Source organism: Aethalodelphis obliquidens, unplaced genomic scaffold (genome assembly GCF_003676395.1).
Source record: "Aethalodelphis obliquidens isolate GAN/ISIS:26980383/991018 unplaced genomic scaffold, ASM367639v1 scaffold80, whole genome shotgun sequence".
Classification (NCBI taxonomy): domain Eukaryota; kingdom Metazoa; phylum Chordata; class Mammalia; order Artiodactyla; family Delphinidae; genus Aethalodelphis; species Aethalodelphis obliquidens.
Genome location: NW_020838024.1, coordinates 2,710,993 through 2,736,518, shown reverse-complemented (window position 1 = coordinate 2,736,518; position 25,526 = coordinate 2,710,993). Strand labels below are relative to the sequence as shown.

The window sequence follows — 25,526 nt, the reverse complement described above, 5'->3', positions numbered from 1 at the left end:
TTTAATTAGATGTAGAGTAACTGAAGTAAAGGTATCAGGCTATGACCAATTTCCTTTAAATTACTACAAAGTCAAAGGTAATAGGTTATTGTTGGAAAGAACTGGAGAGTTCACCTAACTCCACAGAGAATACTTTCTCTACTTTTGTTGGAGATGGCCCTTTAGGCTCTGCCTAAATAGCTTTAGTGGGGAAGAACTTCTTCCCCATGGTGACTTGAAATTTGTTTCTCTGCAACTTCTCCCTTTTCTTTATGTCTTGTTTTCTAAATTAAGTTCATACTTCTTTCTGCATAAGAGTCTTTTCCATTACTCTCTTCTGGCTATATACTCAGCAGTGGTCCTTTTCCATAAGATATGCCCTACAGACTCATTCTGGCTGTCCTAGACTCCTTCTGACTTATCAGTCTTACTCTTGAAAATCTTACCCAGGACTGGATATGATACTCCAGATGAAGTCTAATTAATGCAAAAAGCAGCAGAACTATTACATTAACTAGATACCACCTTCCTATGAGAGCATGTGAAGGCTACGCCGGCCTATTTTAGAGCCACAGTACATTTTGGCTTACATTTAAATAAGATCGCACAAAAACCCCAGACCCAAGTAGGGAGAATGTCTAAGAACCAATGTTCCAAAACTCAAGTTTTGTTTTTCTTTTTCCTCCTATTCTACCATCACTTCAACATCAGGAAATTTGATACACTCAGTTTTGAGATTAGATTCTAACAGAGTGCCATGTATTCTAACAGGTTGTTAATGATTACCACATTCTAAAAACCAGCCTTGGCTTGAATGATTTCCTATGCAGCATTAAACTAATGATGATTCTTTACCTTGTTTTTAATGATGATTCTTTAAATTAATGAGTTTTCTAACTGTATTTAACTTGGCAAATCTATTTCAAAGCAAACAGGAAAATGACTCCAACACCAAGCAAGGGCGTTATTTAGTTGCAGACATATTAATTATTAAATCCTCTGCAGAATTTCTTAAAGACAGATGAAACAATCATTTATGTTTTTGAATTATTTTTGCTATGAAAGTTTTCTGTAGAATTTTAGCTAAAACATATTAATTTGTAATTTCTTAAGATAGATTAAAAATTTCAAATCATACAAACATTAATTTTGTATTCTCAGTCTTAGCACTTTCCCTTCATTCATTTTAAAAGACAAATCTTACCTCGTCTGATTAATTCTTTTCCTTCATCAACTAAGTCTGATGTCATATCGTTATCTCCCATGAACTGCTGGAAACCAAGTAGATTCAAACAACGAGTTCCCAAGCTAATAAAAGTCGATTTTCAAAAAGATAAGCATTATTTCACACTGTAAACATTTAGATAAGTTAACTGTTCTTTAGTATCTGCACCCCACAGAAGCCTATGGTTTATTACTAGTTATCATGTCAAGTTACCTAGAGCTACATTTGTCTTCCTTTAAGAAGTACTTATTTCCCTTTCTAAGAAGCTTATATGCCCAGTACTCCACTGACTAGGGTATGCACCAAAGCCATATTTCTTACAGACACAAATTAAGTTAGGCCATTAGCATACCTTCAGAAGATTACTATAGCAGGATGCTAAACAATGGCTATAATATAAAAGCAATTTATTCTTTTCTTATATTCAAACAGCAATATTAATACTGAAAATATACATACACAACCAGTATTTACAAGTGCAGAATATTCGGGCTTAGAAAGTCTTAGTTATGCAAATTGATTTTCATGTTTTTTTTATCCTGAGAACTACTCAATTCTATTTAAATAGGTGTTACTATAAACTCAGAATTCATTACTGTAGCTTATCTGGGGGTTATCATTTTATATCTTATTTACTATTTACTTTAAACCTCACTGTTGTACAGGACAGAAATACTCTGAAAATATGGCACGCAAGGAAGGAAGGATTAATATTTGTTAAACTCCTATTATGCATCAGACAATTTACAGATACTCTTATTTAATTCTTATTATAATTCTAAGAGATACATAACACTTTACAGATAAGGAAACAGAGGTACAAGGGGTTAAAAACCTTGCTAAAGATCAATTAATAAATTTTAGACCTGAGGATTTAAATCCAAGACAAAACAAAGACCAAGCTCTTTTTATTACCTTAGTACTCAAACGTTTTCATTGATTTCCTTTTTTTTTTTCTTTTGAGGTAGAGAAGAATAGCTTTATTGCTTTGCCAGGCAAAGCGGGGCACAGCAGGCTAATGCCCTCACATATGCCCTCAACACCATACATGGAGCAAGGGGGAGAGAGGAAGAAGGAGAAAGGGAGAAGAAGTACGTGTGTGTGTATGTTAGGAGGAAGAGAAAACAGCGGAGCAATTTAAAAAAAGTGAAAATCTCCCATTTTACATTAGTGATGTGTAAAAATCTGGCTAATTCATAAATTATCTGCCTGCTTTAATATATAAGGAATGCTCTGTATGACTTAACGGTAAGTAAAACTAGGGTTTCAGGTAGATGGTCATGCTAATTCCGTGACTTTAAATATTCCCTTACCATCTTCATGTTCTTGTGGGAATACTATACTCCAGGATGAGATCATTGTCTCTGGGAAGGTCTTAGCTTTGTCTAAAGTGTCAGGAAACAGCTTTATATTCTCTAGGCAGTTAAGTCTGAATATTAGCTCTGGGTATGGCTGTGTGCTAGTAATATGGGAATTAGACTAATTATAGCAGCATTTCAAAAGAAAACTGACCTATAAAGTCAAGTTACCATTGAAATGTCAGCAAGGCATTGCTTCATATACTCCTATAATATTTTTATAATTTGAAAATTGAGGAATATGACCATTTTTTTCTCTTAAAGACAAACAGGCACTCAAAATTTATCTTAATTAACTCTAAAACAACACTTTTAAGGAATTATTTTTAAGTTCAACAATTTTCCTTTTAGACATAGTTCCTTACATTTGTTTAAGATTTTATAGTTGACAAGGCACTATCCCACCCATCTATTCCTCGATCAGTATAACAATCTAATAAGATAAGAAGAGATGCTAATCTTACCAACATAAATACTAACATGAGAAGATATGATTTATACATCATAAGCTCTTAATGTTCCATTTGTAGTTTATAAACTGTTAAAATGAATAAGCATATAATAAAAATTTAATTTTGGATATCCAAAGGATGATTGGTCTCTTCCTTTAATACATCATTTTCATAGTATAAACCTCTATCTTTTCTACCTTATGGAAAAAAATTGAAAATATTAGATTTTTTTGTCAGTTCAAATTAACCGTTTTATTTTAAATTATAATCCTTTAGTTCCTTTACTTATGAGAAGGTAAAATATATATGTTTTACAAAATTCAATAGAGAATTTATTTCAAACAAAACTTTTCTGTTTACTCAATATCCTAGTGTTAGAATATCAGTACAATAATGTACATTATTTACAATAACTATATAATGGTACTGAAAGATTTAAATGAAAAGTGGTTGGATGAAACTTATTATCAATAAAATTTTTTTTTTAAGGGGCATTTTTGGTGTGTCATGGAGCACTTAAGCAGTGAAGAGGGTAGGCAGAGTACAGGATGTGGGCACCTAACACGTGGAAGTAGGGAAGACAGGGGGCTAGAAGCCAAGCACACCTGTCTTTTAACTCCTTTTGAGTCTGATCTCTGCCAAGGTTCTACCACTTTTTCTGATCCTATAAAAAGAGCAGCCCATGTACTTTCCTGCCTTACACGTACTGTCTGATTTCAACTGTTCCTCACCTGACCCTCTGTTCTGGCTATGATCTGAAATATCTAGAAACCCAAAAATGATTGTGGGGAAAGCCCTAAGACTAATATATGTTTCTGGATACAAGCTGGGTATGGGGGTGCTTCATAAGCTACACTGGCTGCCAGTACCACAGGCCAGGACTCAGAGTTAACATTCTGTAATTAATCCTATCACTCTGTAGACTAAATATGTGTAACAGAGTAACTCTCTCTCTTTTCTTGAAAATATCTTTGGAGGGAGAACCTGACCCAGTCACTCAAGCGACCCCTTTAAACTATGCCCAGCACCCACAAAGTCACAATAAAACAAACAACCAGAACCCAATCAGTGAATATTTAAAAGAGCTTTAAGGAGAAAAGTTATCCAGATCAGGCTAAGCATATGTGGAAAATAAGCAATGTTGTTTCTTACCTAAAGTAAGTAGCAATGCAGAGAATTACCACCAACATAGGATAATATATATAGAACCCATCTGCAATAAAGGATAAAACTTTCATGGAACCCATAATCTGAGGAGCAAGAAAAAATTAAATCAGTACAGTTCTATATCTTTCATTCTTTTTCATCATTAGAAAATTCACCCATAACCATTTATATCAATTAATTCGGAGTTTTCAAAAAAGTAGAAATGAAGCACTAAATAGACTGATTTTTAAGTTCTCATCACAAGAGGAAAGAAATTGTAACTGTGAGGTGATGAATGGTAACTAAACTTATTATGATAATTATTTCACAATATATACATATACCAATTATGTTGTACACCATAAACTAATACAATGTTATATGTCTATTATACCTTAATTTGCTTATTTATTAAGATTTTTCTCCCCCAAATATTAATATTTTATAAATACTACTGAAAATCATCAAATACATTAAGACCATAAACATAAAGGTTAATATTATTATAGGTCAGGTCTATTGATATTGCTCAGCTGGACAACCTATATGAACCAAAAATTAATTTTTTATAATAAGATATAGCAATATCATTTTTATTCAGTCATTAGTAATTACATATACAATCTGTAAAAGAAAGTTTTAGTAATTTTTAAAAAGATCCTAATAATGCAACAGAACTTTTCCGCCAGCAGTAAAAAGAAATTTCACAATAATAGCACCCTATATAGATAATGAATCTAAAGAACTCTTTTTTCACAATACTTACAGATGTATAAGCAGTTGGCTGTGTATTCTGGTGAGAGATGGATGAATCCATATGGGTCAAACCCAAAAAATTAAGACATAAAGGAGGAGTCAAACGGCAAAATAACCTGCAGTAAGCATTAATAAACACAATATATAAAAATTAAAGCAGGAAGATACATTATATATTATGTTGAAATACATTAAGAACATTTCAGATCATTGTAACTATTATTCTCATCCATTTGTATTTTTAATTCTTAATATAAACTGCCCTTACTTTTGAGACATTCTGAAAATCCTATTAATCACATCTTCCTTAAAACATCAACACCTACAAGGCAAAACTCCAGCCGCAGGTTATCTCCTTCGCTGGTGTTTGCCACTGCTCTATCCCAAGAATTTGCAGAGTGCCTCTGTATGTGCCTCTTCCACGCCTACCATCTGTGTAATCTAAATCTGTCTCAATAGCGTGACGAGGACAGTAACATCCTCAGGTGAATTGTACTCAGTACGTAAAAGATCTGAAGTTTTATCAAAGTATGTCAACTCTGACAATTACAGGTATAAATAATAGTTGGAGCTCAGTTTTGACCAGATAAAAAGAGAACCTTACAGAACTACAGAGTTGGAGAGTAGAAGGAGACAAAAATGAAGAGAGGGTGTGAATAGAAAGAGGTAATATGAGTTGTTTTGTGGTGATAGAATAGTTCTGTATCTTGATTGTGGTGGTGGTTACGGGAATCCACACACACACACACACACACACACACACACAAATAAAGGAAAAAAAATACTGAAAATTAATAAGCTCTGTGGTCTAGTTAACAGTAGTGTGTCTGTGTTTGTACAACAGCAATATAAAATGTCTCCACTGGGGGAAGCTGAGTGAAGGTTACTAGGACTCTTTGTATTATATTTGCAACTCCCTTTGAGTCTATAATTATTGGGGAAAAAAAGGTAAAAAAAAGTCTTAGAGATGCCTCAGATATTGATTCCTCTTGAAGTTCCCAAAGTCCAGCCCTAAAAACCTAATATAACTAAGTTAACAATACGGACAAATAGTAGATTGTGCAACCTAGCCCAAGCTGGAACCATCTCTCTAAACTTCTACTAAATCTCTCAGCAAGAATTATTCTTTTGGTGTTCTTGGTCCTCCACAATTCAGTTTGAGGCCACTGAACCTCAGAACACTTTCTAGGTCTGACTTAGTCTCTAAACTCTCAAATGTTCTTCTTATTACTAACCTATTTATTGACCCTCTAATTGGTAAATCCAGGCTCACTATGTCTTTCTTTTCCTTCCTAATCTAGCATACCCATTTTAACCCTAAACTTCAAGGAGGATTCAGCTAGCCATCAACAAGCACCTAATTAATACTTAAACCTAATCAATTAGCTCATAGAAATACAGGTGTTAGTGAAGACCCATAAACAAAAAGAAATAAAAGAGAGATCCATAAGAATACATGTAATGGAGACATTTCCCTTGTTTCTACACACAATCTACTTACATGCCACTGAAAAGAAGGCTGTAAGCATCAGTCTGGTGATGTGAAGCCAGGTAATAATAGTTAAACACACGAATCCTGAACACAGTAGAATAAACACAGATACTGAGGAAGAAGATGGAGAGGAAGCAAGCAATCTAAGAAAACAAAGAACCCAGTTTCAGACTAACAGACTTCAATACTTATATACTATCACAAGCGTTATCTTTGAATTCCAGCTAACATTTACTGACATTCTAAAACTTATACACAGTAACAGTATAAATTTTTAACTGCCTAATTTCATTTTTTCATAAAATGAAATTATGAAAAAAAATCTACATCTTAATCAGTCCCACATCCTATCCATAAGTTTCAAAGCTACCTCCTGAAGTGAGCCTGTTCTCCCATTCCCTTGGCAACTCTTCACGTGAAGACTATAAGTTATGTAGCTTCACTGGCATAAAGAGGATCAAAGCATTCTCAGAGAAGTACTTTGCACTATTTTGCATCTTTTCATCTCTCCTCAAATACAGCTCTTAGTTTTTATATTCTGGGTAAAATGATGAAGCTCATTTTTGGAAGTGTGAATAATAACACTGTGGGAAACTTCACTGCTTTCATTATTACTAGAAGAAATATATGGAGAAAAGATACAACAGTTAAGGATTATACTATGGCTGACATTTATTTACGACCCATATAAAATAAACTGACCTCGATATAAATATAATTGTATGTTTTTTCGGCCAGCTGTATGAAGACTGCAAAGAGGGATAAGACAGGTGTAGTGCTAAAGAATGTGCACTCTGACCACACAACAATCACGGAGAAGATGGACAACACCACAGCAAGTACCCTATAAAACCACGGTCGCAAAAGACATTCCCAGTACCACTCTGGAAGATAAAAGAAAAAAATGATTAGGAAAACCATAAAGGAGTAACAGCGTATTTACAGTGTTTCAAAATACCTCCAATACAAGATACGTAATTGCAAAGAGAAAAACAGTGGTGGAACCAGGCAGACACCATCCTAAGCAAATGAATAGCAGTAATGGGACAAACTGATATTATGTGCCTCATGCTCTGATAAGAACACATCATTGCTGAGGTATTCCTGCCAAAAATATAGAACCTGCATCTGATTATGAGGAAACATCAAACTCAAATTCAGGGACATTCAATAAAAAACTGACCTGTACTCTCCAAAACATTAATGTCATAAAATAATAACAGAGACACAGAAATCGTTCCAGATTAAAGGAGACTAAGGAGACATGACAACTGAATGCAATGCACGATCTGGGATTTTTTTACAAAGAATATTATTGAGACAATTAGCAAAATCTGAACAAGGTCTGTAGATAACTGTACTGTATCAATGCTAATTTCTTTATTTTGATCACATTGTACTTGGTTATGTACAAAAACGTCTTTATTCTTAGAAAATACACACGGAAACACTGAGAGGTAAAGAGGTTATCATGTCTGGATTTAACTCTGAAAAGATAAAGGAAAAATATGTATACAGATAGAAAAAGATAAAGCAAATGAATAAGGTAAAATGTTAACATTTAAGGAATCTGGGTGAAGGGCATATGGGAATTCTTTGTATTATTCTGGCCACTTTTTGTTAAGTCTGACTTTAGGCAAAAAAAAAAAAAAAAAGTTAAAGAAAAAAAGAAGAAAACTCACAAAATTGAAAAGGTTATACTTCATTCATTGAAGAGTTGAGCTCCTGGCTCACTCTAAATCTTTTCAACCCTACTCACAGGATAGTTCCTGGTGATTTCGATATCCACACAGGTGATCCTCCTTTCAATACCCTGGTCTTTCACTTCCTCGACCTACTCTCCTCCAATGAGTCTGTCCTCCAACTTACCTCAACTACTCATCCTTTAAATCTTTTATTACCGATAACTCCAACTCTTATAATCTTATTAAAGAATAGGATCCCTGTCCCCAAGCAACACCCTTCATCTACTATTCCAGCTCCACTGACTGACTTTACCCTGACCGACAGTCCATTTATTCTACTACATTTTTCTTGCCACTTAACCTGATGTCCTTATTACTTTCTTTACCCAGCTCAGATTCCATAGTCTTTGAGGATAATCACTCTCCAATATCCCAATTCTCGTGGCCTCTCTTGCTTCCCTGTACTTGCTAAGCTAAAGCACGCTCTGGTCAGATTCAACTCCTTGGCTACCCTGAGTCTGCACCCATGGAACTGCACATTGCAAGAGTAAGACACGCAACTCTTCTGACTCATCTCACTTTAAATTCTTAATAAATAGCTTCAAGTGGACCCTGAGCACTGCTTGGCTAGCGTACTATAATTCACCAATCTTCTCCCATGCTTACTCTCCCTAAGCAACTATTTTGCGCCTTCTTTCCTCAAATTTCCAAAATCTCTTGCCCTATAATTACTCTCAGCATTTCACTGAGAAAACAGAAGCTGGAAGAACAGAACCTCCCCAAGTGCCCGCCACTACATCTTTTCACACCTGCTCAAGTATATTTGTGCTTTACCTCCTAAACTAAGGCCTTTTTCCTCACTATTTCCCTTTTCATCTCGCCTGTAAATATACATTGTCCCAGCCATTCTCTTCTGTCTCAACATATTTCCTCGAAGGTGTCATTTGCAAATTACATGCAATAATTTCTCTTGACCCTACCACTCTCCTTCAGCTACTCCCTCTTTATTCCCTTTTATAAAGAAAACATTTTGAGAGTTTTCTATTGTGTCTCTAACTGCTTTCCCTCGTTTTTCTTTCAAATTTCGATCAGGCTTTTTTACCCTTCCCCCCACTTCATTTCTCTGAAATCCCATTGTCAAGTCTTAATATTCATAATAATCTACCTATCTGAAACATTTGAAAAGGTACTTTATACAACCTTTTTCTCAAAACATTTCACTCTCCTGGTTTTCCTCCTATCTCACCAGCCATTCTTTTTCTAGTCTTTTCTGCTGGTTCCTCCACATCAACCTGATGTCTAAATTGGCAGTACCTCAGGCTTGGTCCTCAGATTTTCTCTTTTCTCTATTCCATTACTTCTTCACTGACTTTATCCTAACCCATGGCCCACCTATACATTAACGATACCCTAATTTATATTTGCAGAGCAGACTTCTTCCTTGAACTCCAATATCTACAGCCAACTACCTACTCAGCATCCTGTTCATACCTTTATGTATATATTGCCTGTTTTTCTCACTCTGCAAGGACAGGAATTTTTGTCTTTTTTGTTCACTGATATATACCAAGCACCCAACAATTCACAGCATATATAGGCTCAAATGTTTGTTGAATGAATGAAAACAAGTATCACATCATTCCTTTATTTAATTAAAAAAAAAGATCTTCATTGAGACATGTGTTATGGCCATTATGTTTTCATACTCAAGACCAAACATGTAAAATAAAATCAAGTGAACTTAACAGTTTATTTGAATAAATAAGGTAAACAGAAGTTCTAATACTGTGACACTGATATTTTCATTAAGTTCTTCATACTAAATTTGATAACATTTGAAGAAAGTGTCATAAATAATCATAAAGGAGAATAAAATAATTATGACTATTGAATGTAGGTTTTGTATATAGACTAATAAATGTAAGTAATCAAAGAGGACATCTTAGGGGAACATTTTAGTAGTATGTCAAGACTAAAGAAGAGATCCACGCTTATGATATAAAACTGCTTAAAATTCTAATTGTTTTAAGTATATATTATGTATACAAGATATGCTTGATGTATTGCATATATTTTTGCATAGAATTTTGGTTATCTGTGAAGAAAGAGTGGAAGCTAATAGTTTATATGTCATATGACAAGTAAAATAGTTTTTTGGGGGAGGTTTATCAAATACATAGTATTACCATATGGCATAAGTCAAATAACACAATTATAATTTAACTTTGCATTGGTGAAAATATACACTTTTCATCAGAAAAATTATCAGCATTAAACTTTGAAATGTACATCAAATTACATACCAACTGTAGGATTATAAAAATACTGAATAAATCTATTTTCTGGCTCCGGCGATTGAAAGGTATGAACAAACTGACAAGTAGCACTAGTTTCATTTTTTGCTACATCTTCTAGATAAAATGCTTGTTCCAAAAGAATCTGCCATTGTACTTGAGTTCGACGGTGTCTCTGAACTGAATAAATCACCTAACAAAGAGAGCGGGGGTATACCTGTCAGTGTTCTGATCCAACAGTGATTCAACTCCCCACTAAGGAGCATGTTTTGGTTGTTACAACAATAGGAAAGGGGTCATGGCATTTACTGGGTGGAGTCAAGGATGTTAATATTCTGCAATACATATAACACTCATGCTTAGTGAATAGTTCTCCCTCCCCAAATTCCAACAGTAACCATGTCGAGAAAAACAGTTAAAACACTTCAAAGAATAATGATAAGGACAGGATCAAAGGAAGTTTCTGATACACATTCACTCAAACTTCCTTTTTTGTGGGCAGTAATTACAAATCTAACTAAAATCATCAGAAGGTAAAAAGGCTATATAAAGTTACCTGTTTATGTAGTTTTACCAGACTCTTTTCACTTGGATAGGTATTATGTTTTTCATCAAAATCTTCGTAATCATCCATGTTCCTACCCATTTTTTCCTGATACTCTATAGGGCACTACAAGGAACGAGTAGATTTTTAGAAATTTTATTTGCAAAAAAGATAAAAATTTTATTTTTATTAAAAATCTTTCATTCTTGAGCATATCTAATTTTCTTGCAAACATCTTCCAGATTTGAAGTCGTCTACACCACTATTAGTCATTTATTACCTCTATGAACTTGGGCAAGTTGGTTAACCTCCCTGAATAGATCTCAAAAGGTAGCAAATATAAGAGAAATGTAGAGAATTGATTCTCATGACTATCATCTTAACCAAAAGGAGCACTAGCTAATAATTAGTATAACATATTTAAAATATAGGAAAAGAACTGGACAGCCATATGCAAAAAAAGGAAACTAAACCACTATTGCATACCATACATAAAAATCAACCCAAAATGGATTAAAGACTTGACTGTAAGACATGAAACCATAAAAATCCCAGAAGAAAATATAGGCAGGATGCTCTCTGACATTGGTTTTAGCAATATCTTTCTAGATATGTCTCCTCAGGCAAGGGAAGCAAAAGCAAAAATAGACAAATGTGATTATAACAAACTAAAAAGCTTCTGCACAGCAAAGGAAACCATCAATAAAATGAAAAGACAACCTACCAAATGAGAGAATATATTTACAAATGATATATCCAATAGGAGGTTAACATCCAAAATATATAAAGAACTCATACAACTCAACAATGAACAAACAACTTGATTGAAAAATGGGCAGGGGAGCCGAATAGATATTTTCCAAAGAAGACATACAGGTGGCCAACAAGTGCACGAAAAGATGTTCAACATCACTAATTATTCAAGAAATGCAAATCAAAACCACAATGAGATTATCACCTCATACCTGTCAGAATGGCTATTATCAAAACGACAAGAAATAACAAGTGTTGGTGAAGATGTGGAGAACACAGAACCCTCATACACTATTGGTGGGAATGTAAATTGGTGCAGCCGCTATGGAAAACAGTATGGAGAGTCCTCAAAAAATTAAGACTATGGGGCTGCCCTGGTGGCGCAGTGGTTGAGAGTCCGCCTGCCAATGCAGGGGACATGGGTTCATGCCCCGGTCCGGGAAGATCCCACATGCCGCAGAGCGGCTGGGCCCGTGAGCCATGGCCGCTGAACCTGCGCATCTGGAGCCTGTGCTCCGCAACGGGAGAGGCCACAACAGTGAGAGGCCCACATACCGCAAAAAAAAAAAAAAAAAAAAGACTACAACTACTGTATGATCTAGCTATCCCGCCTCTGGGAATTTATCCAAAGAATATGAAAATACTAATCCTAAAGGATATCTGCACCCCCATGTTCACTGCAGCATTATTTACAATAGCCAAGATAAACAATCTAAGTGCCCATCAGTGAATGAATGGATAAAGAAGATGTGATACACACACACACACACACACACATACATACATACATACATACAGGGGAATACTACTCAGCCATTAAAAAAAAGATAAAATCTTGTCATCTGTAACAACATGGATGGACCTTGAGGGTATTATGCAAAGTGAAATAAGTCAGATGAAGACAAATACCATAGGATTCAACTCATATGGGAAATATAAAAAGCTGATAAACAAACAAAAAGAAAATAAATGAATAAACCCAACCAAATAAAAACAAACATGTAGATACAGAGAACAGAGTAGTAGTGGGGGTTAGGGTGAAATGGGTAAAGGGGATCCACTGTATGGTGACTGATGGAAAATAAATTTTTGGTGATAAGGATGGTATAGGGTATCTAGAAGTAGAAATATAATGTACACACAAAACTCATATAATGTTATAAATCAATGTTACCTCAATAAAAAAATAAAGGCTTACATACAAGTCTTTAAAAATAAAGTAAACTAAATACAAGAAAGGAATAGTTCAGGGGCTCTGTGGTTGCAGAGAAGACAATTGGGGAACTCATTTCTGGAATAATCATTTTCAGAAGTATATGAATACCACTAATTCAATACTAATGCATCAAAACCTTAATTGTATGGTTTCTTATTAAATATCTGTATTAAATATCTCATAATGTCATTCATTTTATGAAATATATTGTAAAATACCATGTACAAAGCTGATTAAATGTGATTATTGAGGACCTAATTTATTTCCTTATAGGAAATACGCTTTTAGTGACCACATTTCATGACACTTTTTTTTTTTTTCCGGTACGCGGGCCTCTCACTGTTGTGGCCTCTCCCGTTGCAAAGCACAGACTCCGGACACACAGGCTCAGCGGCCATGGCTCACGGGCCCAGCCGCTCCGCGGCATGTGGGATCTTCCTGGACCGGGGCACGAACCCGTGTCCCCTGCATCGGCAGGCGGACTCTCAACCACTGCGCCACCAGGGAAGCCCTTAATGACACTTTTACAACCTATAAAGGTCCATCTCCATCACTGTGTCACGGCAATCATTTTACATTATTTAACATAACCTCTATAGCCACATTTCAATGGAAAATACTGCCAATAAATAATGTTAAACCTATAGTAACAAAAGAACAAATTCTATGTACAAATTACTATGGGTTTATGGTTAATATTGTCATGAAAATGGAAAGGAGTTGGAAGACTTCAATCATAGGCTGTTTGCATACTTTTCTGATGCTTTTATTATAATATAGTATGTAAATTTACATTTCAAAAGAAAGTAGATGAGAATATTATTTAATTACCTTTTTAAGTATTGTGTCAACACATTTTCTCAGTGGGTGGTTATACTTGATGCTCTCATTCACTTTACGAACTTCCTATGAAAACAGTAAGAGAAATAAAAATATTTCCATTTCTGCAGATTAGATGTTTCAAATCAGGATGCTCTAGGTACTATATATATTCTCACAAGTTTAGTTCCAACCCAAATTACTCAGCATATAATAAAGTTCTATTCTCTGAATAAAAACTCTTAAGAACACAAATAAAAACACAAAATTATAGAACAGCTATACCTATACCCTCACACTTTTTATAACTTTCTAGATTTACTGCCTTACCATTTGCTTACTTGGTACACAGAGATGAATAAACATTATAAAAAGTCATGAAGGATCAGGCAAACTGAGATTCTAAAAGAACAGGACTGCGTTTCTCCATCTTGCTCCTCAAGTTCAATTATCTCATTACCCAAAATACAGCAGAGAAACCAGAGGAAGCAGAACAAGCTAAAAATGTCACAAAGCACCTGCTCCTTTCCAATGAGAGAGTACAGCAGTCACAACTAATGATTCATCCCACATTTTTAAAATTAAGAGTTCACTATGTGCCAGCACTGTGCTAGGTGTAAGGTCACCACAATCCATACTGGAGGGTGGAGTGGGAAGACATGGTGTTATAAGTCTTTCACTAAGATTGCAGTGTGGTGATGAGATAATTATATCAACAATTTAATGCATACGAAAGAAATACAGGGGTTAGAGAAGGGAATCTTTAGAATCAGTAGGTCTAAAAGAATCACGATATTCTATAATATAAATGAAATTTTTGAGAAGTTGGAACCACTGTTCTAGGAAGAAGAAACAGCATGTTCAAAGGCTGGGAGGCAAGAGTGAACCAACCAGGATATTAAAAATAACATTCTGATTATAGGGCAGAGGATGGCCTTAAGAGATGTAAAACTGGGGGGCAGGGAAACCATAGGGCATATAGAAAAAGTTGTGAAAAAGTATAACGTATATGGAAAAAAAATCACTATCCTTAATATATGGAGAGCTCTTAAAAATCAAAAGAAAAATGGGAAGATACAGAAGAAATGCAATTGGCCAATAAATATCTGAAAAGATGTTCAATCCCACTAAAAAAAACTACAACTTTTTAAAATGAGGACAGTTTTCTTGTAAAATTATAAAAAACTGCTCTTATATAATGAGGTAAGATTGCGGGGGAAAAGGCCTCCCTATACACAGTAAAATGTGATGTAATCTATTTGGAAGATAATTTAGCAATATCCATCAAAATTTAAAATATGCAGACCCCATGAATAATCTGTACCAACAGACACTGCTCCTGTCAAAGAGCTTAGCTTAGTGAAGAAAACAGACATTATTCAAATAGAAATGGTGTGAAAACTGCTGTATAATCTAGTGTGGAAGACTTTCTGATGAACCGATTACTTAAACTGAGATAAAAAGCTAAACTGAGGATAGGAGTCAGCTGATCAAAGGGAGGAGCAAGAATATTCCAGACAGAGGGACAGCATGTACCAAGGCCTCCAAGCAGAAGTGAACAAGGAGTTTCAGGAAAAGAAACTCCAGTGACTAACGGGAAAGGAGAGCAAGGGTCTGCGCTGTGCTTGATCAGGCTGTAGAGTAAGAGCAAAGTATTCCAGAAGGCCTTAATAACATTTCATTTTGAGGTCAATGAGTAAGGCCTAAAACCGGAATGACAGGACTTGGGTTTTTAAAAGGTGCTTGAAGCATCACTACATTACACTCTTCCATTTCTAAGCTACCTTAAAGTTTTGTTGACTAGTTAGCATAACTTTGAATACAAACTATACAGTCTGATTACATATTATATATGAAAATCATATTTTTCCTCTAATTTCTTTAGCATATTAAACAAAAGCAAGTACTGGAACATTGATATTTGCTATATCTTATAAATTTAAGTTTCCTTCAAGGTTCATAATTTTTATAAAGTGTGGAATGTATTTGAATAATAGCTTATTTTCTTCATATCAAATAACGTAACTTTGAACTCTGTCATTATTGTGCCCAATCAATTCTTTACCAGACAAAATATATCACGTCAGACTAAAAGGCAATTTTCAGTGGAATAAGTAGCTATTTGTCCCTCTCCAAATCCTCTACCTTGAAAAATGACAGCAGGTAGAGGTGACCTCTGGCCATCTAGCAAAAATTCTTTTTGAATGGTTTGACATGGCTTATAAGTTTTATTAATGCTTCAAAGAAAAGTAACAGACACACAGATGTATACATTCACTCCATAGAAAACATATCATAAAACACTAAACTGGTTTTTATAAAACTGCATTTGGAAGATTTTATGGATAGATGAAAAATATAATTAGTAATTACCAGAAAAAAAAAAAAAAGGTGATTGTGATCTCTTAAAAGATGTATTCAAAACCAGTGGATTTTAAAAGTTTTCTCTCAAACTAAGTTATCAGTATTCTTGTCCATGCTTTATTCTGCGCACCTCCATCAGACTGATTATCCTAAACCACATACAGGATCATGTCTCTTCCCTGCATGCAAGGTGTCAATGATTCCTCACTGATTTCAAAATACACTGAACTTTTGAGTCCGACATTCAAGGCCGTGCTATCTGGCTATCTATCTTTCAAACCTTGTAAACTTTATCTTTTATCTTATGCATAATTAATTTGGTTTTAAAACCTCCTGATACCTGACCAGAATGCTGTCAGCTATGAAAATTCTACCCATTCTTCAAGGCCCAGGTCATATTTCACTTCCTCCATTTCACCTCTTCCTCTAAGCGAAATTTCTCTACACTAGAGCATGTATCATTTACAGTGCATTTATCATATACTGTGAGGGACTGTACAGTTTTCTACTCTAGACCGTTAGTATCCTAATGGCCAGTTCCACATAGCACTTAACATGGCAGGAAGACACTAGGTATTTAAAAAATGATGAAAAAAATTTCTCCACAAGTTTATAAATTTTCAGACATTCAGAAAAACAGGAAGGATCCCAAATGCCCTTTAAACATATGGACAAAGAAATTCATACCTGCTAAATCATGCATTTTTTGAGGGGGCAAAAAAGGGCTAGAGTTCTCCTGCTATGTATGTGGACTTCCTGCTATTTTCAAAAGATCTATTAAGAAAAGAGTAGTTTCTTACCATATAAAAATGGATCAAAGTAACATTTTGTACACCTTAAATTTACACAATGTTTTACGTCAGATATATTCAATAAAAAGAGTGGTTTCTTATTGACATGGAAAAATTTCTCTTCTCTAAATTTTTTTAAATCCCTCACACCTTAAACCTACACTAAAATAGCAAAGAAGGCATCAATTCCAATCCTTAATTTTCCACATCCTATTTCTAAGTAGAGGACTCCCATTTAACAACAACAAAATCTATCTTTATTCACTGAAGATTCCTCCTAGCAAAATCCAGATCTAAAATAAACTGCATTTAATTTATACTTGGTCAAGGAAGTTTGAATGAACTGGTGAAATCCATATTCCTTAAATTTGAAACAACTGAATTTAATACCAACTTTTGAGGGGAACATTACCAAATTTAAATGATCTCCTTTTAATTATTTTATTATCAAATATAAATTTTCAAATTTTTTTTCAAAATTCAAAATTTCAAATATATCAAATATAAAAAATAACAAATTAACTTCCTTTGAAAAATGTAATAATATCCATCACATGCTTAAGGAAATGTAATAGAGTATTATTTATAGGAGATTTACTCCTATATTTTGAATCAATGTCTTCTGCTACAGTTCTTAACATTTTATAAATGCAAGAAGTCAACATAAAAATTTTCAACCACAATTAAAGAATCAGGATTCATTCTTTTGTTCATTTATTCATTCACTTAAAAATGGCTGCTGAGTATCTAAGAATCTGGAGGACCAAAGAAGGTGTTTTGGGTTGAACTGTGCTCCCCTCAAAATCATATGTTGATGTCTCAAGCCCCAGTACCTTAGAATGTAATCTTGTCTGGGAATAGGGTTGTTGCAGATATAATTGGTTAAATTATGATAAGGTCATACTGGAATGGGGTGGGCCCATAATCTGTCTGGTGTCCTTATAAAAAGAGGAAATTTGGACACAGGCACACAGGGAGAATATCATGTGAATATGGAGACAGAGATCTATAATACAAGCCAAGGAACACCAAAGATTGTCAGTTAACTACCAGAAGATAGAAGAGAGGTATGGTACAAATTTCCCTATAGCCCTCTAAAGGAACCAACCCTGCTGACACCTTGATCTTGGATTTTCAGCCCCCAGAGCTCTGAAACAATAGATTTCTGTTGTTTAAACCACATAGTTCATGGTACTTTGTTATGGCAGCCCCAGGAAACTAACACAGAAGCCTCCACTGAAGAATTCTCACTTGTGTTGAGACCCGAAAATGAAGTAGGAATTAGCTAAAGAGACTGGAGAAATGAGCATTCCAAGAGTTTGGGAATAGCATACTCAAAGGCAGAATAGAGTGCCAACGAACGTAACGGTTAAGAGCAGGGGTCGGCAAACCAGATCCAATCAGGCCCACCATCTGTTCTTGTTTGAACACATCCATTCCTCATTCATTGATATACTGTCTATGGCTGTTTTCATGCTACAGTGATGGAGTAGTTGCAACAGAGACCATATGGCACAGAAAGCCTAAAATATTTACTATCTGGCCCTTTACCGAAAGCTTGCCAATCCCTGTTAAAGCATGAACTAGAGTCACAGGGGCTCTATCACTCAGTAGCCATGTGAACATGGCAAACTCACCCTCTCTGTGTCTCATTTTCATTTATTAAACAAGGGTAAAAAATTCTCCCTTATAAGGTTGTTTTGAGAATTAAATGTATTAATATATATAAAGTGCTTAGAAAATCATAGGCAAATATGTGACTCTATATACTTGTTTGCCTACATACTTGTTTGCTATTATCATCACCATTATTAAGTTTGAGGAACCAAAGTTGACCAGCATGGGGAAGACAGAGAGATAAGAGAGAGCTAGACGTGGGCCAAATCATGTTTTGGTAGGCCACATTACAGCATTTTGCTTTACTCTAAAGTGAACGAAAGCCTTCAACATAAGGTTTTATGCTGAAGAATAACATTATTGGAATAGCATATTTGCGCAGAAGAGCAAAATTTGAGGAGACTACAACCTTTTTTAAAATCAACAACGAAATTATTAAACAGCAAAATTTTATAATTTGTTGTATTTTTTGTGTATATTATTGAAATTTAATACTTTCAATAACTTTGTGAAGTTGGTTCAAGTCATATGAATTTTATGAGTAAAATGAAGTGCCTTATTAAGATTACAGACAGGAAACGAAACTTAGGGACACAAATTCCCATGTATGTTGGTCTCTAAAGAGGTTTCCAGACTTGGTGGGATTACTTTGGGTCAAATTTTCAGGAAGATGTGTCCTTTAATTTCTATTTTCACTTCTACTATGTCACGGTAACCATATAACTTATCATCTAGTCTGGGAAACTTTTGAGTCTTAACTTTGAACTATTAAAAGTTAACCCAGGGGACTTACCTGGTGGTCCAGTGCTAAAGAATCCACCTTGCAATGCAGGGGACATGGGTTTGATCCCTGGTCAGGGAACTAAGATCCCACCTGCTGCGGGGCAACTAAGCCCACGCACCACAACTACTGAGCTAGCGTGCCTCAACTAGAGCCCCCGTGCCGCAAATTACAGAGTCCACATGCCACAACTACAGAGCCCACGTGCCCTGGATCCTGCACACCACAACAAGAGAGAGCAAACCCGCACATCACAACTAGAGAAGCCCGTGCACCACAACGAAGAGTCCGCGCAGCACAACGAAAGATCCTTCATGCCTCAACGAAGATCCCGCGTGCTGCAACTAAGACCTGGCGTGGCCAAAAAAATAAATAAAATAAAAATAAAAGTCACCCCAAGACAACAAGCATAACACTGCACTGTTGAATATATTCTCCCTGCATCTATGCCGGTTAGAAGATGGAGATGATATCTCATGAAGCTGAACTGCCAATAAGAAGTCATTCAAATGGATGAGACATCCTTAATAACTGTACATCACCAAATTTTTATTCTAAAGCCCATCAGTGTGCCAACAACAACAAAACCAACAGTATATCCAAAAGGAGATACACACAACTTGATGACTGTTGACTCCACGGTTTAAAGTTACTTACCTCCATGACATCTTCTAAAGTCTCTTCTGCATCTGCTTTCTCCGTCATCAATTTGGCTGCCTTAAAATAAGTTTTCATAAGTAGATAACCTCTTTTTGCTCCATTCCAGTATGAGCGAGGGATTTCTACCAAGCCATACCCCAACAACAACACCAGAAGAAAAAGACCCCATGTATTTGCAGCAGCTATCCCAATTGTCTGAAGCTGGTTCCTAAGGAAGAAAACATAAGCAGATAGCTGTGATAGATAAATTTTTGCAACAAAAATGTTAAGTGGAACTAGTGTTAAATGCTTTTTCAGAAAACAACTGCCCTACAAGATGGCTCCAATTTTATATGAAAAAATTCGACCTTCAAATCCTCAGCTACTCTTTTAGTAACAGCAGATAACGTGTTTTAATGAAAAGTTAGAGTGTGACTGCAGAAATAGACTTTAACACAGGAAACACGGCTTCTATTATAGTTAAAATTAGAATCTAGGAAAATTCATGGCAAGAATTATCCTGAAGAAAATATATTTTTCATTAGGTGCTTTCTTATTTAATATTAACCAAGAGAAGCCTGAAAAAAATTTTAAGCCTGAAAAAATTTTAACTTGTTTTAAGGCAGATGCACGCAAACCTCAAGAATGCAACAGTAAGGATTATCATTGCCACTCCATTCCTAAACTTCTCAGCTCTGACTCTTCACGTATATTATAATAGACCACAAGTATAATACAGATTTCAATTTTATTGCAATGATAAATTCAAAGTTGAAGAGAAATATGCCCTCAAATTATAGTCAGAACAAAAGAAAAGTATTCACAAGTTCCAATGAGAAAGAAATCTAGGTATTTAGTCATACACAAAATTTGAAAGTCTATCAAAAAATCATGGGAGTTAATACTTTTAACATATAGCTCTTAGACAAAGCATCAGTCCCTTGTCCAATATGTATATTCAAAGATGTTATTCAATATTTTCCTTCTTAGTAATATATATTATTATGATATTCTTCTGGGGGAATCTATAAAACATATAATGGTAGGTTTCTCGAGGAAATGTTTGTTAACCTGCATATGAGATAAAAATTAATTTTCAAAAATGCAACTGTATACAGAAACAATGTTAAGAACATGGTTTTTCTTACCATTCTAAGTGCAAGTGTGGGTTTACAGCTACATAAATTAAAAACGCTCCAAAAATCAGCAAGTAGGTGCCATAATAGATTGCATTCTCAATCAGTGCAGTTTTGATCTTTCCAGTAATGGAAAACCCTCCTGATCTTGCATACGACTGCATAAAAGGTAACAGAATCCTGGATGATAAGAAAGAATATGATTAAAAAACACTTGACATGTCTGTATAATCTCAAAATACTGAAAATATGTGAATCTCAATTTTAATGTGTGGTTCTTTTCATGAATAAATATGATTTTGAGTAATAATTAATACTGAACCAAACTATAATAGATAGCTGAATATTTTCCTAGTATTAAATTTTGGGGAGAGCAAAGCACATTCCTGGGAGCAAAAGGAGGCCACGATGACCAAGAGAGAGTACAACAGTATGCGTGACTTAAAATGAATCTAAAAAAAGGCCTTCAATGCTTTTATGAATAATTTAGATTGCATCCAAAGAATAATGAGGAATCATTTTCTTTAACGGAAAGGAAACATGATCAAATTTTAGTTTTCTAAGGACTGATAAAGCTTCAACATGGAGAATGTACTTAAATGGAACAAAACTGGAACTATTTAGAGAGGGTAAGGGGTGGTGCTGTGCTAAGAAGCAGGAGAGAGTATACTGACGTTGAAGTAGCTAGGACACATCCCAAAGGAGGTGCACAGGAAGTAGCTTTTAGAGTCATCACCATATCAATGGTAGTGAAACAACATCAGTAGATGAAAGCTGGAAGGGTGAGTATACAGAATGAATAAGGGGCTTCCCTGGTGGTGCAGTGGTTAAGAATCCGCCCGCCAATGCAGGGGACACAGGTTCAAGCCCTGGTCTGGAAAGATCCCACATGCACAGAGCAACTAAGCCCATGCGCCAAAACTACTGAGCCTGCACTCTAGGGCCCATGAGCCACAACTACTGAAGCCCGCGCGCCTAGAGCCCATGCTCCGCAGCAAGAGAAGCCACCGCAATGAGAAACCCGCGCACCACAACGAAGAGTAGCCCCCACTTGCTGCAACTAGAGAAAGCCCGTGCACAGCAATGAAGACCCAACGCAGCCAAAAATAAAATAAATTTAAAATAAATAAATTTAAAAAAACAGAAACTGATTTAGAATGAATGATAAGGAAAGATATGAGACGGACCCCTGAGAAATATCAACTTTTAAAGGAAAGGCCGACAAACAGAAGGAGAGATCAGCAAAGGAAACTGAGAGAGCAGTCAAGAGTTACAGAAGAAAACTAAGGAGTATATGGAGTATAAACCAGAAGAAAGTATTTGAAAGGGAGAGAGAAAACAATAGAATCAAATGCTGCCAAGAGGTCAAGTAAATTAAGAGCCTGTATGTGCGAGTGGAGAAGGGAGGGTAGAAAATACGGTTCAATGGGTTGCGGAAAGGGTAAGCAGTGAGCAAATGGAGACACTGATGCAGACAATTCAAGAAGTTTGGCTGGGTAGGATAAACTATGGTATACTCACAAAATGGAACGTTTTACAGAAATGAAAAAGAAAAGAGTACTGAGACATACAACATAGAAGAACCTTCCAAATATGTGCGCAAAAAGAGAGAGGCAAAAAAGTACATACTATATAAGTCCATATTTATAAAGTTGAAAAGCAGGCAAAACTAAACTATGGTGATCAAAGTCAGAATCATGGTTACCTTTGGGGAGCATAATGACTGGGAGAGAAGTACGAGGGAAGCTTCGGGGGATATTGTTAATGTTCTATATCATGATCTGGGTGCTGATTACATGGGTGTATTCACTTTGAAAAAAGTCAAACTAAACACAATCTGTGCAATTTACTGTACTAATTCATACTCAAAAAATGTCTCTCTTAAAAAATTCAGCTGTGATGAGTAGATCATTAAGGGGGAAGATAGAAAACTGGAAAGGGTTCTGATTCGAGACAGTTCTGTTTTGTTTTTAAAGATGAGAGAATTGTACATGCTTGGTTGAAACTGGAAGCTAGAAGTATAAGTAACGAGAGCTGAAGGGGATGGGTCCATACTTCAGGAAGAGGGACTCTTCCATTCTTGGAGGGAAAGAAAGAAAGGATGGGTAGGTAGGTAGGTTTGCTGGTGAGAAGCTGAAAAGAGCTGCCATCTGATGACTTCTTTTTTCACTGGGAGGCAGGAAGTAAAGTCATCTGCAATGAGAAAAGGCGATTGTTTCTAGGATGTGAGAGAGTGTCACAAAGGGAAGAGCTGACGTTTGTAGTGATTGGAAAGATTTGTTGTGGAGAATGAAGAGCAAGCAGACGAGAGAAACAAAAGATGAAAGTCTGGCAATGTTGAGGGCTTAGTCAAGTTCAGTGAACATGCTACAGGGGCACTACACTCTGCTATGTGATTTTTCTCTTGCAATGTTCACCACCTCCAGTTTTAGAGCTTAGTTACCTGCATAATATCTAAAATGCTCAGTAGGGAGTGGAAAAAGTATGAGTCTGGAGCACAGCAGAAAGACAAAGCTATATCGGGTAGAAAGAAAGATCTGGAATGCATCACAGGTTAATGAAACCATGGCTATAATTAAAGTTGTTCAGGGAGAGTCAGATAACAAGATGACCAAAGATGGGACCCTAGGGAACACCAACCTTTAGGAAATGCACCACAGAAATGGAGCCCATAAAGGAAATTCAGAAGGTTGGGCGAAGCACATAGAAAGAAAACCAGGGGATAATGATGACCTTAGCAAGAGAGCATTTTCACATAACAATGGGACTTGAAGAAAACTGAACTGAAGAATGTCCAGAGAGAAGGCAATTACTAAAAGGGAATGGTGACGAGGAGAATTTTTTGTTTCTGTTCTCTATTTCTTCTTTTTTTCTTTTCATTCCTTTTAAGATGTGAGAGACCCGAATGAGCAGAAAGAGACAGGATACAGATTTGAGGGAAAAAAAGTGACACTTGAATAAATTCTAAAATATGAAAGTTCACTGGGAAAATAATCACTTTTAAAAATTTAGCCGAAGTATCAAAAATTTTATCCTTCACTACCACTTACCATGTTAAAAATTGTGATGTCCAATATACTACCCTCCAGAAAATTGGCATGATTCCATCAGGAATATAACTCCATGGCTTGAAACACGGACGTTGGCTATTTAATAACAATTTAAAGCCAATTAATCATAAATGATTATTTACATGAATTGCACAATTAATTTGTGTGTGGCAAAGTTCACTTATATTCAGATTTTAAATTATTGATTCTAATTTGTAAAATTTCATAGAAAACTTAAAATTCAAAGCTGACTGTTGAAAAAACATACAAAAAGGGAATAAAACTGTTTTAAAGAGGAATGCATTTAAATTTTCAACTTTCAGTGTTTTTTTTAGTCATTGAGTAAAAAGAGGACAGAATGTTCTAATAGACTAATAAAGTGACAGTCTTTAAAAGCAAATGCATCATGAAATCAAATCTCTGATTTGGTTACCTTTAGGGTTGATGATTACCTTTAAGATACACACTCACCCCATTTGTGGGGCTGGTTATGGCAGGAAGGAGAGAAAGACGTTAGGTGATTAATTCCTAGAAACTGGAACCCTAACTCATCAGTCATAAAGCATATCTCCTATGGAGATAGATGCCAGCATCTATACATAATTCTGTTTGAAGTTTCAGAATATATGTGTATCTGCCCATAGATTCTTCCAGTAATAGCCTGCCTAGACTGTAAGGCTATCCTTTAGTCCAAGGGCTTCCAACAATCCACAATGGTTCTTCAAAAGGGAATAACAACTACATTTAAAATTTACCCTTATCCAGCTTTGATTAAAAAAAAATAAAATAAAAGCTGCATAAAGAAGCATGCAAACACCACTTAAAGCATTGGTAAAAGCTATAACCAATATTTGTTAGTTTTTTACTTGGAAGTTTGATATGAATTCAATATAACCTTTTGATAATTTGAACTTTATTCTCAATCTAAAACTATCATGATATCAAAGGATGTGCAATATGAAAGGAATATCCTACATACAGAATAATCTCCTCGTCCTTTATTACAACCTTGTAAATTAAGGCAAATGAGAAAATGCATGCCCCATTTTTTTTTGGATTGGGGAGAGGTTGAGAGGAAAAACAGCTTTTGGAAGTTACTTTCTTAGTAAGGGACTAAAAAAAATCAGGTCTTCTCCAAGCTTCTCATTAGCCTGTACTGAAAGGCCTTGTTTACCAATATCTGAAATTTATTTAAGATTTAAACTTAAGGGGCTTCCCGGGTGGCACAGCAGTTGAGAGTCCGCCTGCCGATGCAGGGGACACAGGTTCGTGCCCTGGTCCGGGAAGATCCCACATGCCGCAGAGTGGCTGGGCCCGTGAGCCATGGCCGCTGAGCCTGCGCGTCTGGAGCCTGTGCTCCGCAATGGGAGAGGCCACAACAGTGAGAGGCCTGCATACCGCAAAAAAAAAAAAAAAAAAAAAAAAAAAA

At 35.6% G+C, this 25,526-nt stretch overlaps 1 protein-coding gene across 6 annotated transcripts in view; it reads right to left on the bottom strand.

Moving 5' to 3' along the window:
- LMBRD2 (LMBR1 domain containing 2) overlaps positions 1–25,526 on the bottom strand; it is a 55,680-nt gene that overhangs the window by 19,565 nt on the left and 10,589 nt on the right. For 4 of the 6 annotated variants that reach the window (XM_027092746.1, XM_027092745.1, XM_027092747.1 and 1 more), the window contains 11 exons: positions 24,098–24,193; positions 21,060–21,227; positions 19,930–20,140; positions 13,732–13,806; positions 10,944–11,057; positions 10,397–10,580; positions 7,111–7,292; positions 6,418–6,551; positions 4,927–5,032; positions 4,167–4,264; positions 1,184–1,287 (listed from right to left, as the gene is read on the bottom strand). In XM_027092746.1, coding sequence (XP_026948547.1) covers positions 1,184–1,287; positions 4,167–4,264; positions 4,927–5,032; positions 6,418–6,551; positions 7,111–7,292; positions 10,397–10,580; positions 10,944–11,057; positions 13,732–13,806; positions 19,930–20,140; positions 21,060–21,227; positions 24,098–24,193 — 1,472 coding nt within the window. The remainder of the gene's footprint in view (positions 1–1,183; positions 1,288–4,166; positions 4,265–4,926; positions 5,033–6,417; positions 6,552–7,110; positions 7,293–10,396; positions 10,581–10,943; positions 11,058–13,731; positions 13,807–19,929; positions 20,141–21,059; positions 21,228–24,097; positions 24,194–25,526) is intronic. The other 2 variants (XM_027092748.1, XM_027092751.1) reach the window with 2 other exon arrangements.